Source organism: Bombus terrestris, chromosome 4, assembly GCF_910591885.1.
Source record: "Bombus terrestris chromosome 4, iyBomTerr1.2, whole genome shotgun sequence".
Taxonomy (NCBI): Eukaryota; Metazoa; Arthropoda; class Insecta; order Hymenoptera; family Apidae; genus Bombus; species Bombus terrestris.
Window position 1 is genome coordinate 8,606,199 of NC_063272.1, and position 16,448 is coordinate 8,622,646.

The 16,448-nt window shown below is 37.6% G+C and overlaps 1 protein-coding gene across 1 annotated transcript; it reads left to right on the forward strand.

Annotated features, from left to right (window-relative positions):
* The first annotated feature begins 193 nt into the window (after positions 1–193).
* Positions 194–3,994, forward strand: LOC100647257 (maternal embryonic leucine zipper kinase). Its single transcript, XM_003395075.4, has 13 exons — positions 194–460; positions 547–697; positions 797–906; positions 980–1,133; positions 1,205–1,311; positions 1,373–1,540; positions 1,612–1,806; positions 1,879–1,996; positions 2,070–2,147; positions 2,639–2,711; positions 2,781–2,931; positions 3,002–3,105; positions 3,166–3,994. Exons 1-13 carry the CDS (start codon positions 317–319, stop codon positions 3,431–3,433), a joined length of 1,821 nt encoding a protein of 606 aa, XP_003395123.1. The 5' UTR covers positions 194–316; the 3' UTR covers positions 3,434–3,994.
* The last annotated feature ends 12,454 nt before the right edge of the window (positions 3,995–16,448 follow it).

The following is a 16,448-nucleotide window of genomic DNA, read 5'->3' on the forward strand; positions in this document are numbered from 1 at the left end:
AAAATAAAGAAGAGGTATTATATCCTATGTTTAAAAGATTATTCTTAATTTATCACTGTTATCACTAATTCAGTTGCCAATACAAATTATGTATATATGAAATAAAAGTCTCCAACGTAGTGTATAAAACATCCATACAAATTTCTAACTATACTTTTATATTGGTACTATTAATACTCTGAAGGTAGCTTTATATGTTGGTACGTTTTGATTGGCTTTCAAATCTTGTTTACGTTAAAATTTGTGAGTTCAAAAGTGATGTGATTGACAGCGAATAATTAGTACTCATCAGTGAACTTTTCATAAATTTATTAAGATGGTACGATATGCTGCACTTAAAGGCTTGTACGATTTGGAAAAGACCATCGGTAGCGGAGGTTTTGCTAAAGTTAAACTTGCCACGCATATTGCAACCGGCGAAAAAGTTGCTATCAAAATAATGGACAAAACATCATTGGGTGTAAGTGATTTTTAAAATAGTATACATTTATGAAAAGCGCAATAATAAAGTCTAATGAAGTTGCAATAAATCTTTTATATTCCTAGGACGACTTGCCAAGGGTTAAACTAGAAGTCCAGGCATTAAAAACTTTATTACATCAACACATTTGTCGATTGTATCAAGTTATAGAGACAGAAAGTCATTATTTTATGATAATAGAATACTGTTCAGGAGGAGAATTATTCGATCATATCGGTAATATTATATATTAATTTAACTTTTTACTTCTTTATCACTTTGTTATCTAAAATTAATAGTACCATAAAAAAATTATAATTTTGTTTTTATTTACAGTTGAAAAAAATAGGCTTTCTGAAACAGAATCGAGAAAATTTTTTCGTCAAATTGTATCTGCAGTAGCGTATTTGCATAGTTTAGGATATGCTCATCGTGACTTGAAACCAGTAGGTTTTACTCCTTTTTTTTTATTATTCAATTCAATATCTGTATAAATGGCAAACATTATTATGTATCTAGGAGAATGTCTTGTTAGATAGAGAAGAGAATTTAAAGCTCATAGATTTTGGATTATGTGCAAAACCAAAAAATGGGATAGATTCACATTTACAAACATCCTGTGGCTCTCCAACGTATGCAGCACCAGAACTTATATTAGGAAAGAAATATTTAGGTACCACTTTATTATTCAAGCTTTAATTTGACAATGTTATGTTGAAAATGAAGTTAATGTTTGCTTCATAGGTTCAGAAGTAGATATATGGAGTATGGGAGTCCTACTTTATGCACTACTTTGTGGCTTTTTGCCTTTTGATGATAACAGTATAGAGAATTTATACAGGAAGATCCTTGTAAGACTTTTCAGTTTTCATTAACATTGCAGAAAAAGTAATTGATAATAAATAATTTTAGAGTGGTAAATATGACGAACCATGCTGGTTATCAAACAGTAGTAGGAGGTTGATACGAGCAATGTTACAAACAGATCCAAAAAAAAGAATTACTATTCAAGAACTGTGCAATCACCCATGGGTTACAGCAGGATTTCTTAATCCTGTTTCATTTGTTCATAAAACTAATGTATATATTTTTACAGTAATGTACCTGTATGTAATATTAATTTTAATTTCAATAAGCAAATACATTTGTAGTTTGAAAAAGATGATGATGTACTAAGTACTATGTCTGCAATATGCGGTGAACATCCTTCAGATATATGGAGAAAACTTATGAAAAGTGATAGAACTGATTATAAAACTGCAACATATCTCTTACTTTTGGATAGGAAACTTCGTGGATTATCACTTCGAATATCATCTTCTGCAAAATCTCATCTTAAATCTGAGGTAATGTATTGTGGTTTAAATATATCTTTGAAAGTCAGCAAGAATTGTTTCATGTTTTTTTATTATTTATAGTGTGACGAAGAAGGTAATGGTATTATAACTAAACTTGATTGCTCTCCAAGAAGCAAATCTGTTAGATCACCAGTAACAGATACTATTTTCAAAAGTTTGCCAAAAACACCCGAAACTAGTAAGTTACATTCGTTTTCGTATGTTTCAGATTAATATATTATGTATGTGTTATTGTATTGTTTTTTATATAGCTAACGATTTCATGGAACCACATTTGCCTGGTAGAAAACGACTTCGAAGTAAGGAAGGAGATGATGTATATTCTCCTGGTATGTTTCATAAAATTACATTTATTTTTTCATTACCGATACGTTTTTTATTCTGAACTCTTATTTATTACGAAAAATTTGATTTATAATATCCATCTCTTCCCATTAATGAACTTTCAGAAGTTTTTGTGTTTTATTATAGCCATATTGCCTAGTTTTATATGTTTTCTAAGGTTTACTTCTAATTAGGTGATGCTAGCCACCTAATTAGAAACTTTAATTAAAGTTTCCAAGTGCCATAAATTGCTGTAGTTGTGTGAAAAGCAGATAATTAGAGGAGAGCAACGACTTGTGAACAAACACAATTTGGAGTTACAAATAGTTATGTGTAAGAACTCTTTATCCCATTCCTTTCTACAAGATATAATACCTTCTTTACTATTCCTTATCTCTTTTCTTTGGTTCCTCCCAATTTCTAGTTATTCATGCTTTTTATATGATTCCAATTTTTCGTGCAACTTATATAACGATTAATAAAAAATTGATTACAGTTCCAGCAAAGAGAATTGCAGAAAAAGATAGGCTTCTTTCTACTCCTACTAATACTCCAGTGTTGGACTCAAGGTATTTGTATCATAGTAATTATAACAGCAAAGTAATAGCTAAGGAAAATATTGAGAAAAAAATATTTAGGGGGTCACAGTCGTCTACACCGGGAAGTGCAAGAAAAGTAATAATGGGCTTGGAACGTGGTTTGAATCGTGTACGATGCGTCCTTACGCCAAAGAGACGCGTGAAGAACGAAAGTACTGATCCTGATCAACCTAATATACTTTCCGGAAAGGTACATACCTAATTCCTTATATAACTGATAATTCTGAATTAAATTTATTATGATGACTTTCTTTCATAAGGGTCTTTGTAATGTATCGTCAACGTCCAGTGATGACCCTAAATATGTTCTTTCACAATTACGTCGTGCTCTTCGTCGCAAAGGAATTATGTGTCATCAAAAAGGGTAATGTCCAGAAATGCTAATAACATTTAATATTTTTACTATAAAAATATTCCCATATAGGTTCATTCTACAAGGAGAAACGGAAGATTGTACAGAAGATTATAAAGACACGATGCGACCATTCTCATCGAGGAATGCTTGTTCTTTCGAATTAGAAGTTTGTTTATTGGAGGGTGTTTCAAATGAGAAATTAGTCGGTATTCGAAGAAAACGTTTAAAGGGTGATGCATGGGTTTATAAACGGGTGTGCGAAGAAGTTCTCGCTCTGGCAGCTGAAGATCTTTCTACGGAACCAGAAGGTTCGACAGAATCAAAATGTCCTATATAAAGTCTTCCTGATAATCATAACCTTCATAATATAAATATATATTTAAAATAATACATCACGAAAAGTCAATGAGACTATTCGTCTATACTCTGATCTCCACTAATTATATTAAATAGATCTAAAAAATAAGGGAGATGTAAAGAATATGAACGTTTGCATCTATAATTTCGGCAGATATTGTTTACGACATCTTTGGTAACTACAAGTATATCTGCATTGTATGTGTCTTAGAACGTAGTTTCTTCTGAGAAGAAACGGGAGAAATATTACGAAAAATATAAAATCTGTAGTAAATATTTCGCCGGTCTTCGAGCGATATAATGAGCTTAAAGTCTCAGTGATTATTACAATCATCAATTGTGTAATATTGTTTATACAGTATAAAAGAATTACAAAGAGATTATATTTTTTACAATCTTTCATTTAGAACAGTCCAATAGGAATAAAATAACGTTAAAAGTAACTTTTAAACATCAAGAGTATATCATGTATTATTAACTGTATAAAAATAATCAGACAATAAAAGTGAAAATATATATATATTTCTACAAATGAAAACTATTCATATTAATTTAATCAAAGCGGCTGTATAAAATACTAAGAATAAAACGCCATAGTTCTTACTAGACGCAAGTTAGTAACACGAACGGCGATTTCATCTTCGATCGTAGCACAAAGAAATGTCTTAAAAGAAAACTACGAACCTCGGCCACTTGCAGTGGAATATGTAAAGCTCCATTTTGAGTTCACGCCGCAGATATAAAGTATCGCGGCTCGTTTGAACCGCGGCATCCGCACGGGAACTGCTATGGACAGGCAAAGTTATAAAATCACCACAAATCGATCAGCATAAAGTGGAGCCGCGTACACTTTGCTTTATGGCAGTCAAACCGACCTTTTATCTTTGGCCGCTCAATAATCGTCGGTACTTGTTCGTAGGCAGTCTTGCCAAGCTCTATTCCGCCGAGGTTCGATTGGCACGCTCTTTTTTTCTCCCTTAAACATCGATCGAAACAAAGCGAGATCCGCAGAAAATCGAGCCGTTTTACCGAAAGAAAGACGTAAACGCGAAAATAAAGGCATTATGATCACGCTTTTGACACTAGAAATCGCTGGAACGACAGTACAAGCTTTGAAGGTAGTAAATTCGATATTTATATCGCAGACATTTTTACAGAATTCCATTCATATAATACATCTAAAATTAATTTTCAATTTTCCTAACTTTAGATTAGTCGGATTTAGATCTCATGAAATTCTAACAGAATATTTAGAAAACCTTCCTCGTAAGTCGCAATATGCTGCAGTTATTTTTTCGTTCAGAAAAGAGTAATATTTAAAATATCTACATTTTCTTCTCTACTTTCATTCACCTCACAGCATCGTAAACGCTCAACAAATGCAACAAATTGACCGCATTAGATTACAAGCATCTTATTGCGGAAATTTTTACGTTTAAATCTACCATTGGAATCGTCGAATTGCTACGAGATTATTTAACTAATTTTCAGCGGAATCGATCGATTTTCCACCACGAGAAAGTCACGAGTACGGTAGCAGACGTGTCCCTTCGCGTTGAATAATATCTCGGTGGGGTGCGTGTTTTATGAGTCGGCTGCCGATTAATTAAACGGTTTATTTCGCGAAATTAATCAGACGGTACGGAGACAAAAACCGTGGACGGTATAAATGAAGCAACCGCTCGAGACGCGGACCTAAGTCGTCTCTGGGCATAAATTACAATTAACCGTAGCATGCGTGCGCGTTCGCGTGAGCGCACGCACGTGCAACTTACGGTATTAAATTCATCCTGCATTTTATCGGGACGTGGCGAAGAGCATCGCGTTAGAGGAGAAACGCCATCGGTGGTTATACTCGATTCCTCCTGTAAGTTTTTTCGTCTGATCCAATCAAAGATGTTTCCAGGCTAATAATTAAGCTGTCTAACGATTATTACGACGGCATTTGCATATCATACGGTAGCCCTCGAGTAACGTATAATTTCTGAGAAAGGAAAATTTCGAAACGATCGATTTACGATATCGATATTTCGAGCGAATTAGACAAAAAATTAGAAACCAGTCTTTGACAACTGCTCGCGTTATTTCACAGAATATACATATATACGATCGTTATAAATGGATTCCATTCGTTTTGCCTTTTTTAATCCGGCGGTGAATTAATGACATTGATTGGATAATTGTAAAATAACGTTTCAGTAAGAAATCGTTCTTAGACGTACGAAGAATATTAACTTTTTGAAGGTGAAATTATGTTCGCAGTGTATTAGTTGAAAATTCTATTTTCGTGATGTCATGTAACTAGGCGAGTCTGATATATTTCATTTTCCGTCATGAATATAACGGTAAATGATTTCTCGGAAGAAGATCGTTCCTGATAAATAGAAATAATGAAGCAACAATGTGTGTTTTATCTTTTTCTAAAATTCAGTGATATCTTAAGGAATTAAACTTTTGAAATTTTTGAGATTTTGAAAATAACGTTTAATATTTACCATCCATTCAAACAGCCAATTATTTTTCATCGCTTTTATTTTCTAATTATTCAATCTTATTTCTAATGAATTCTATTGTCCAATTAATTCTCCAATGTATGGAACTGGTTTTACCATCTTCCAACAAGAAAATAAAAAATAGAAACTTAAATCTCCTAATCAGAATATCAATATTTCTTTGACGACGTCGTTGATACCGCGTCTACAGGCTATTACAAATTATAATATAAACTGGACGCACGCAAATAAATATCACCGTTTTCTTATCTGTCCGTCGAATTACCTCACGTTCGATCGTTACGGTTGTTCGCAGGGAAAAGAAGGACGCGAGTCAGGCAGTTTGTAGTTGATGGACGTGTGTTATTCACCACGTGCCCTTCGTTCTCGCCAATGGATCGGGTGTCGTACACCGGCTCGTACCAATTACCGTCTGGCCGCCGGTTAATTAAGGATTGGGGCAATGAGGCCCAGCGATGCAGTTTCCGTGATAATGATTATCTGCGACGGTAATTGAGCGAGCTGTTACGCCAGCAAACCGAGACACCATAGAACGTCGAGAATAAAGAAGCAGGAAACCTCTGATATCTTGTTTTTGGAAGATCCCGAAGAAGAAAACTTCGAAACTGAAGAAGAAGAAGAAACGATGAAATTAGTTTTCTTCTTTTTAGTTTGAATATAAGGACGGTCCAAAATAACTGAAAACGAAAATATAGAAATGTAAAAATGATTCTATATTTGTTACAAATAATTGATAAATATACTTTTATATTTGAGATATATAATCGTTTGATATTTTCTCTTTAAAATTGTTCATTTTGTAGTCCAAATTCATTTGACCCCCAAACATATGGAGAATATCCAGGCGAAGAAGGATAAAAAGGATTCTACGTTGATCTTTTGTTTTATATTACTGAACTCTGTAATACTTTGGTATTTTAGTACTTTCTTCGATGCTTCCAGTGATAATTCAAAGCTAACACTGTTATGCGTATTTCGATAAACATTTGTTTCACTTTAACAAGTCTTTGTCTAAAGATTCCCCTAAAGCATTTAAATTCCAAGTTACATTCTCTTTTAGCCTTTTGTTCTCTTCTACGTAGCAAGTACTAATTCCAAGTTGGTGTATCGTCAAATTAAATCCTCTTATTTATAATTCACCTTTGCAACAACCTGGACTAATCGTCTTTTCTTTATCTGAATACGTATGTTCCTGAAGCAGGAGAGTTAGGTGAGTAATTCTAGCAGGAAAGAGGGGAACCTCATGGATAGCCGCGAAGCGAGCCTGCAGGCAAAACGACTGGACGAGATCGGCGTGGATGTGTGCAGGCACGAACAGGTACGTTCATAGACGAAGAAAAGGTAAGGGTGGCACGCGCGGCCCGCTTCTATCGCTTCCGGGCATCAGCGTGCTCGCGAGCCGCGGCTAATTGCTCTTTAATGCAAGCGAGCGAGCGAGCGAGCGCGTTGCTTTTCTTAGACGCCGAGGGAAACTGACCGCCGTCCTAGACGGCTGTAAGAAGCAGAATATGCGAGATTTATGCCGGCCCCCGGACTTTTCGTTACGCTTTGTTTGGAACATGGTTCTAGTTTTGAGAAAACTCTCGGTGCCTCTCTTCCTTCTTTTTAATTGCGACGGATAACTGTGCCTCTGATATCGATCTACAGTTGAATACTTAGATTACAATATCGCTAATAACCGAGGAATACGCGTAGAGATTGAGAAATATCGTAGAAAGTTTCTTGTTTCAATTTAAATCCTATATTCGTCACGATGTTGAGTAATGGTTTCTTCAGAAATATTTCAATTTTGTTACATTGGTGATTTGCATAATTTTGTCAATTCCTATCCCCACTCAGTTTAGCACTTTGTAAATTCTTTTATATCTACGTACACGTTGACCATGTGCTCTAACCCTCCGATTCTCATAAGCACCAACAGGTGCTCCCTTTTATTCGTTCGACAGCATAAGCAAATTGTTGGTTTATGGGTTAATGACTTTATTTTAGTATCAATTTCAGTGTGTTAATTTATAGTAGCGTTGACACCGTCTTTGGTTTCGTCGTTATTCTTTATCACAATAACGAGATATGCTAAAAAATAATGTATTTCGAAACAACTTCTGTGCTCCGTTCCGTCTCAATTTTCTTTAAAATCATGTCAAAAACCACAAAATCTATTCATAAAAATAAAGATCGAGTGATTGGAAAAAATTAATCAAAGATAGCAGATTTCCTTCCGATCAATGATACAGAACAGAGTCCCATCCCTTTCTACGATATGTAAAGCGTAGGAGACTCTTGAATAAGTCTTAACAAAATCGTTAATGTTTATTTCCCATAAATAGCTAAAGGTACGTGTTTTTATATCTGTCGAAGAAAACGAAGAATTCTCGACGACAAAGAAATAATTATTCTCTGAATCGTATGTCGCGAATTCTTTGACACTTGATTACACCGTCAAAGGGTCAATGAATCTTTCTACTATGAAGCTGACTTGAAATCGTGTTCTCTTCGTGTTTCGCTTTACGTCGATTCTTACTGTGGAAAACGTGGTTGGTCGCAGGGACCACATCTGTTGAGGTGGGCTTGTTAACGTGCGCTCGGCTCGCGGTAGAGAATGGACGACAGAAAAGTACATAATACCTGGCCGGGATAGTAAATTTTATAAAATAATACCCTCTATGGGGCTGCATATTCATTTTTCCGGAGGGTCCTCCCCACGGTTCCCGGTGTCCGGCCTGAGTCGTCTACATATGCATGAGCTTCTGCTCGACTCCGTTGGTCACGCCTCGGCGAATCGAGCTTTCTGCCCTTCATTTTTCCTGCCAGCGTTATACCCCGTGTACGCGTCCCGCGACCGAACAAACAACCGAGGCTGACCCGAAAAAAGCCGGGTAAACCGGATGATTAGCACTTCTCGACTTCCTTCCTTCCGTGTGCAAGCTGCATAACGACGCTCGACTTTGGATGGTTTCGAGCGCTCGTAACTCCTTGCGAATGCACGCCGAAGCTGAAGAAAGCTTTCGGTGCACGTTGCTTCTCGTATTGTTTCACTTTCTTTTTTAGCAGGAATTTTTTATTGCCTCGTCATTGGACTACGGATTTTCTATCTTTGCGAAGAGAACGAAAGAGGTGAGATGTATATACAAAGCAATTACTATATAGTAATTTGCTTTGCTTAATAAAAGTAATAGAAATTACGACGAGTGTGCTTCGGACATTTTATATATTTTTCTACATCACACGCATCCCTTGGATTTTCACAATTTTATATTTATTGCAGACGCGAAAAAATCATCGATCGAAATTCTTATGATGTTATGCGATTAATATAGTATAATACTTGTTATGCCACGTTCATCGTCCGTCTCAATTAATATCAGATAAGAAAAAAAGAAAGAAACATTGGTCCACTCTAATACAGCAAGAAAGTAAAAATCTGCTCATTCACGATTGTGTCATATGGCAGGTGATATGTGCTTCGGACATTTTGTATCATATTTGTTTCTTAACAAAATTTCATTTTCCTAATTGTTCCAGACACGACGTTTTTTCGTAACACTTATATAATAATATAATTTTCCAGCTCCAACCCTGTACAATCTTTCACTTTGGTCTGTGTGAAACTTTTCCAATTAAATACACCATTTATGCTCATTTTCACACCATGACGTACTTAATACCTAACAATGCACACTTTTAATACCTTCGAAATCGTTTAAACTAACGTTCGATCGACCTCTCCGTATCCTGTCGTGGCGGGAACTTTGACGAGGGTCTAATTGCGGATCAGTTGGTACACTGGCGTCTTCCTTTCGTTTTCGTGGAGAGTTTGCGGCGGAGGGGAGGCCGCTTCTATAAAATTGTAGCCCCTTATCGTCGCAGAGGAAACGAAACATTAAATCGACTCCGACGGAGGGGGCGGGCTGTTTCGGTGGGTGCGTCCGAGATTTCCTGTGCGGACTCTGGATGCTAGGAAGGATGACTTCCTACCTAACGTACAGGGCGCGTCCATCGCTGCGCGCTGGCGTCATCGAGCTAGATTTATTCGATACAAGGAGGGAACGCGTAACAAGAATTCTCGCGCTGGCTCATCTTATTCTTGCAACGCACGCGATCCAGCGTTGCTTCTTTCCATTTCGATTTCAACTTCCTGCCATGATCCTTGATTGGACTATCTTTTGATATAGCACGAAGTACATTGCGCGTACGTTTGTTCGCACATGTGTTCGTTCGTAGGTTTTGCGAAGCTCGTAGATCTCGAACTTCGTAGATATCTATAGAGAAGGAGAGCGATGAAATTATTACAAATACTTTGAGATACCTGGTATTTTTGATAGAATGTTTTATGAATAATCAGAAATCTTCCGTTACTTATGATATTCCATGAATCGTTCTGTGATTCCAATTTCTGAATTTTATCTTGTACTTATTGTTAAATAGACATAGAAAAAGATACATTATTTTTAACCTTCGTATTACTCATTTTTATGAGGCAGAAAATGTTATACAACACGAGCTCTGTATAAATTATACAGAATGTCTGTATAAATTGGAAATCAAGGAACTGGAGATCTTCGAGTTTACTACTATTCTTTTATTGGTTTCATTTATCTGATGGTAACTTTACAGATAGTACAGATATACCTCATAAAGTATTCTGGAATGCTATCCAATATATTCAATCAGAATACAATCTCAATTTCTCCAATCATAAGTAACTTGAACGCTTGTATCAATCAAATCTGACCAAAATATAGAACATACATTGTACGAAGTAGATTAACCAGGAGATCAACATCCGCAATCCTCTCAACACATCTAACAGTAGAATCAGACGATCCGTTTCAGACCACGCTACTAATGCCTGTACGCACTCGTCGATGACACGTTCCACAACACGTGTTCCATATCATCGTAGGCATAACGCGTCCACTGCTCATGACGTCTTACACGCAATCTTTTCTTGCTTTTCTTTTTCTTATTATTATTTTTCCACATAAGCTTGCTCGCAATATCGCGATATCTAAACAAGTTTATCATTAATGCAGCAGTAGCGGCGCATTACTAGGAATTTGTATATAATGGTGCTATGTACATATGTAATGCGCCGGCCCACACATAATGGCGATATCATAAGATACGAACCAATAGCGGCAATTGTATGGAAATATGTATCTATGAATGAAGACACTTTCATTTATGAAACCAGATACTTATGTACCGGACACGGGCGTTGTAACATCCTGCTATTATGTGTCCTTACCTACTGCTCCTCCCTCCTCCACGTCTTTCCTCCTCCGCTTCCCTATCGTCTACCTCGCCTCCTCCCTTCGTCGAGCCACCTTCTGCTAGCGTCATACGCTTTTATAGATTGGCGTTCGTTCGATGCTCGAGTTTATGCGCATATCGATGAGCGTCGTTGCCTCTTTCCTGTATTAACTTGGATTCTCGCTGAAAAATCCGGATAAATTAGCTGTAACTGTTATCGCGAATCGTTATTTTTCAATTTACTTATCAGATATGTGGTCATTTGTTATATAAATTTCTGGAGGAGATGGTCAGAAGATTTAATATTACGAGGATTCGAAAGTAAGTTTGCGAAAAATATTTCGAGAGATTTGTAGGAGACGATAGCCAGGAAGTTTAACTTGAGGCTAACTTGAGATCAAAGTACGGAAAGAATCTTAGAAAAGAGAAAAAATTTGGGGAAGAATTCTTAAAATACTACATTTGGTACAGATTCGAAAAGAAGCAAGAAGAAGAAAGGTTTATATTGGAGGAATTCCTGGTAGAAGGAAATATAGGGAAAACTTAATTTGATAGAAATTGAGGAAGAGTCTTAGAAAGAAAGAAAATATAGAAATAAGCTTTGAAGAATTTCTAAAGGAAGAAGATTGCTGTATAGAAAATTTATGTTCGTAAGCATGGACTTGAATGGAAAGGAACTTTTTAGAACAGAATTTGAAGGAAACATTTTTGAGAGAAGAAGGTCGTTAGAAAATTTATTTTAATAAGATTTCGAAAAGAATCTCGTGGAAAGAATGTAGGAAGGACACTCGAAAAGAAATTGCTTCGAGTCTCAGTTCATTCATACATGATGTGGTCAGGAGGTACGAGGATTCCTCCGGTTTGTAGATCGTCAAGCAAGAAGGGACGAGCAAGCAACCCTTCATCGAAGGAGATGGCGGAGGAGGAAGAAGGCTGGCGAAAGAGGCGAAGCCAGTCAGGGAAGGGAAAGGAAAGAACGAGGCTGAATGCGGTGACTGTGACGCTTTCCGGTCAGGTGCCGCCCTGACGATCCTTCTCCTTCCAACTTCCATTTAGATCCACTCATTCACTTACTTTTACCCTCCTTCCTTTGCCTTCCCCTCGGTCTCTTCCTCCTGAATCGTCCTCCTCGTCGTAAGAAGGAAAATAGAGTGCACGCAGAAGAAAACAGGAAATTAATCCTTTCTAAATCGAGATCGCGAGACGAAAAAGAAAAAAAAAAGAGAAGAGAAAAAAACAGAAAAGACGATGTCTACAGAATCAAAGTAGAAATTCAAATTTTTCATCTGAATTCTATAAATTCGCAAATTGCTGCAGTTTTGGGTATTCTGATAACTTTTTGTTAAATATTTTCTCGTGTACCCGTCGTTTTGATTCCTTTTATCAACAGTGTGTACGTATTAGTGGTCAGCAATATTAGCTGAGCACACTTTAACATTCCTAATCACTCGAAAATCTTGCAACAATGAATTAAATAGCCTCTGTGTTAGATTCAGATTTTATTTCTGATTCTCAGTGTGTTGTGAATCGAGAATGATGGATAGCAGGAAACAAACGAATTTCGCTGGTCAGTAATATCCGACAGTTCGCATCAGAAAAGAAGATACCGAACGTTTCTTTCTATTTACCAGGTTATTACCGTCGTAATTATCGCGCTGCCTCGGGAGGCCATTGTCACAATGGGCGTCCGGAGTTTCCCTACGATTATCGTACCGAAAATCTCTCGCTGGCCAACCAACTCCTCGTCAGCTTCCTGCCTGCGACGGACAACGATTATTTGTCGCAACAGCACCGTAAATTCTGCCAGAGAGGAAGGAAAACGGAAAATTAGTGGAAGGAATGACAGCTTTCCATCCTGGTGATCGCCGTTTACTAGACGTGTTGAATGTTTAAATTGAAACGGTTTCTTTTTATAGAAGAACGAACAGGCAGATACAGTTTAACATTCGTCACTAGATAATGTTGAATTTTCGTTATTTTAGGTATCCTGAATTTCGAATACGATCGATTAATTCTATTAACTCCAATTATTACGTTTCATTTCTACTTCTTACCAATCCTCTTGCAATTTACATTTCAATTTCTGTGCCTAGCTATTTCCTTATTTTCTGTATATCTTATTATTTCAAACTTACCCCAACAGGTGCACGATTTACCTTTAATTAATTTTCAACAAACTTTATCCATCTAGATATTTCGATCTTATTTTTCTGTCATATATCTTACATATACCAGCGAGTTTACTATATCCAACCACTTTTCAATATTCTCTAAGTCCATCATATTTAGCTATCTTTTAAATATTCCACTCGAATTTTATATTCTGCGTTTAAAATACCCACGTCATTTATTTTTCTAATTAATCTGAACTCAGCGTAGCCTAAACTTAATCCACTCAACCCCCGAACAAACTTCATCCACCTAAATATTTCAACCTTTCCCTCGAACAGAGAGCCTGTAGAACAGCTATAAAACTTTGCACATTAACGTCCCTTTTCAACCCCATCTCTCGCAACACAAAACGCACCCTTAATTATAGGACCGTGCGTTGTTTTCGCAAAAGCGGGGCGACGATAATCTTGCACCTCGTTGTAGTTTCTCCATGATTATCCTACCGAAAAATCTCCTTCTCTCGTTTGTGTGCACCGTCGTCGGTCGGCGTCGACTTCCTGTACCTGCCGGGTGGACAATGACCAGCACTTGCCGCAATGGCAACGGGGCAGACGCGCTCCTAATATCTGCTCGGCCGATCTAGTTCGCGGAAGCCGGCGATACCTGTGCATAAACGTATGTAGGTACGTATGTTGGTACGTGCACGCGCTCAAACCTTCTCCACTACATACGCAATACGCGACCATAAGCACAGTGTACGTATGTGCATGCGCTCCACTATTCTTTCTTTCCTCTCCTTCCTGTCCCCTTCGATTCGCGTGCGTTCCACGGATACGTTGTTTTTTGCTCGCTCGAATTTCTATCGTCGTCTAGGAATTTCGATGTTTCTACTTTTATTTTTAATTATTATAGATGAAGTGTGTTACAAATATTATATAGAAAGTCCAATTTTATTAAAACGCAACCCTTAACACTCTCACTGGTCTACGAACTTCAACTTTCCATAGTTGAATATTTCACAGTTGATCACGGTAATTTGCTTGACTCCACTTTTAGTTTGCGTTTTATCTTATCATCGATGATTCATATCGCGTAAAATACGAAGTACGAAATAAAATAGAACATTCCTAACTCAAATAGCTAAAATATCGCAAAGTCCGATACGTAATTAATGATCCAACGATACCAATTATGGGTAAAAACAAATTCCAAAGGCTTCAAAAACTATGAAGGAACCTGTCCTAAAATTCTAGTTAGTTTCATTGGATTTGGTAAAAAAAAGTTCAGTATCTAATCCGAAATAACTTTCACGGTTACTAATAGTCCAACAATATTCAAAATCCAGCACCTAATCCAAACCTAATCAACTACTCTCACAATCGTCGATCCAGATCCAATGATACTCGTTAAGGATTAAGTAAATTTCAAAGCTACCAAAAGATCGGAAAAATCTCGACGAAACCTGTTCCAAAAATCACCTGTCTGGTTGGTCGGAGACTCGTCCCAGGTGGTCAGGTTTGCATGCGTCTCTTCCACTTCCTAGAGCGTGCATCCCCACGCGGCTACGGACACGCGTGACGCGTACACTCACCAGGAGGACTCGTGCTCTCTCGCGACGACCGGGGGGAGCACCGATTTCATCGTGGACGAGGGGTAGACGAGGAGGCGGAGGTGGAACACCTCCGGAGAGGGTTTCTGGAAGGAGGATATGATGGCTCGTGGCGTTATGCTCCGCGAACTGTTATGCTCCTCGGGCACCACCGGACCATAAGCTAGGCTACTTCGCTCCCGTACGCTCGGCGCAACAGCCGCCACGTTTCTTGTTATATTAGCGCATCGGCGTCGCCCGACTAAAGCCAACGAATCATCCTCGAATCATCTTCTTCCATCCAGTTCACCAAGTTCTTTCTCATTCTTCTTCTTCATAGTTTTTGAAATAGTTCTTGCTCCTCTCTTCTTTAATTTAGTTGTGATCGAAGATTTTTGATTTTCTGGGGATAGTTGGAAATGGTTGGATGTTTTCTACGAAGCTGTAAGTCTTTAATTAAGGTTTTGTGTTGATAGTAGCTGGGTAATATTTTATTATATATTTAGTCGTATACATGTTTGATATTCTTTAGGACGTCTTTATGATTCCGGCGCGATAATTTATAATATTTGTTCATACGTGATATTCTCTGCGAAATGGTATAACAATTAATAAGGTGTATATAGAACCGTTTAGAAACCAAACTAATCAACTCGATCAAATCTCGTTAACGTTAGATCGTAACCAGACATTTTATACGTTACAGTCTAATAGCGTCTAATTCTACAGAATTCTATTTAAAATATTCTACTTTATCTGGTAGAATAGTCTATTCTACTTACATTACCGAAACATTGACTTTGAAATATTTTCATGTAACTTAGTTGAGCTGTCGTACGGAAACATATTTACGTAAAAACGCCTAAACTTCAATGCTTCGATAATGGAATAATTTCAATAACAGTTCAAGTATCTTTACATAAAACTATTTTTATATAACAGCTTGAGTTAGTTATATAAAATCATTATTATTAAATATTTAAAAATGCCCAGAATCCAATGTTTCGTTAATATAAATGTAATAAGCTGTCTTTTCAAAGTAGAATATTCCAGTGAGCAGAATTCAGTAGAGTCAGACGCCAATGGATCTAGGCACGAGCCACGAGTCTGCGTCGAATATGCCTCGCAGTCTCTGACCCGCAGTTCCTCTTTGAGGTATAGTGTTCCGGGGAGGCGGAGGTGGACGAGCATCGTGATGAAGAGGTGGAGGAGAAGGACGACGGAGAAAGATGGCGCGGGAGGAGAAGCGGAGGAAGGAGCGTGTTCGTCGTTCAGCATGCGTAAGGAGCGCTGTGTGGCATTATGCACGGGCCCGTAAGGCTGGCCTGAAACGAGCGAATAAGAAAGTAGTTAAGGCCTCGACTGGCGGAGGTGGTTGCACGGATCGAGGCATTAGTTACCGGAGGAGGAGAGGGTCGACAGGGGGAGAGGCCTGCTGCCACGCGCTACCTGTCTCTCCTCTCTCTTCTGATGCGCTTCTCCGCTTCTCCTCCACCTCGTCACTTCCTCCTCCCTCCTCGATCCAAATT

What these genes read in the sequence shown, in the direction of transcription:
- LOC100647257 (XM_003395075.4), top strand. Translation starts at nt 317, where the DNA reads ATGGTACGATATGCTGCACTTAAAGGCTTGTACGATTTGGAAAAGACC. An exon ending in CTCATCGTGACTTGAAACCA is followed by an intron (nt 907 to 979) that starts GTAGGTTTTACT and finishes TTATGTATCTAG; the next exon opens with GAGAATGTCTTGTTAGATAG. An exon ending in ATTTATACAGGAAGATCCTT is followed by an intron (nt 1,312 to 1,372) that starts GTAAGACTTTTC and finishes AAATAATTTTAG; the next exon opens with AGTGGTAAATATGACGAACC.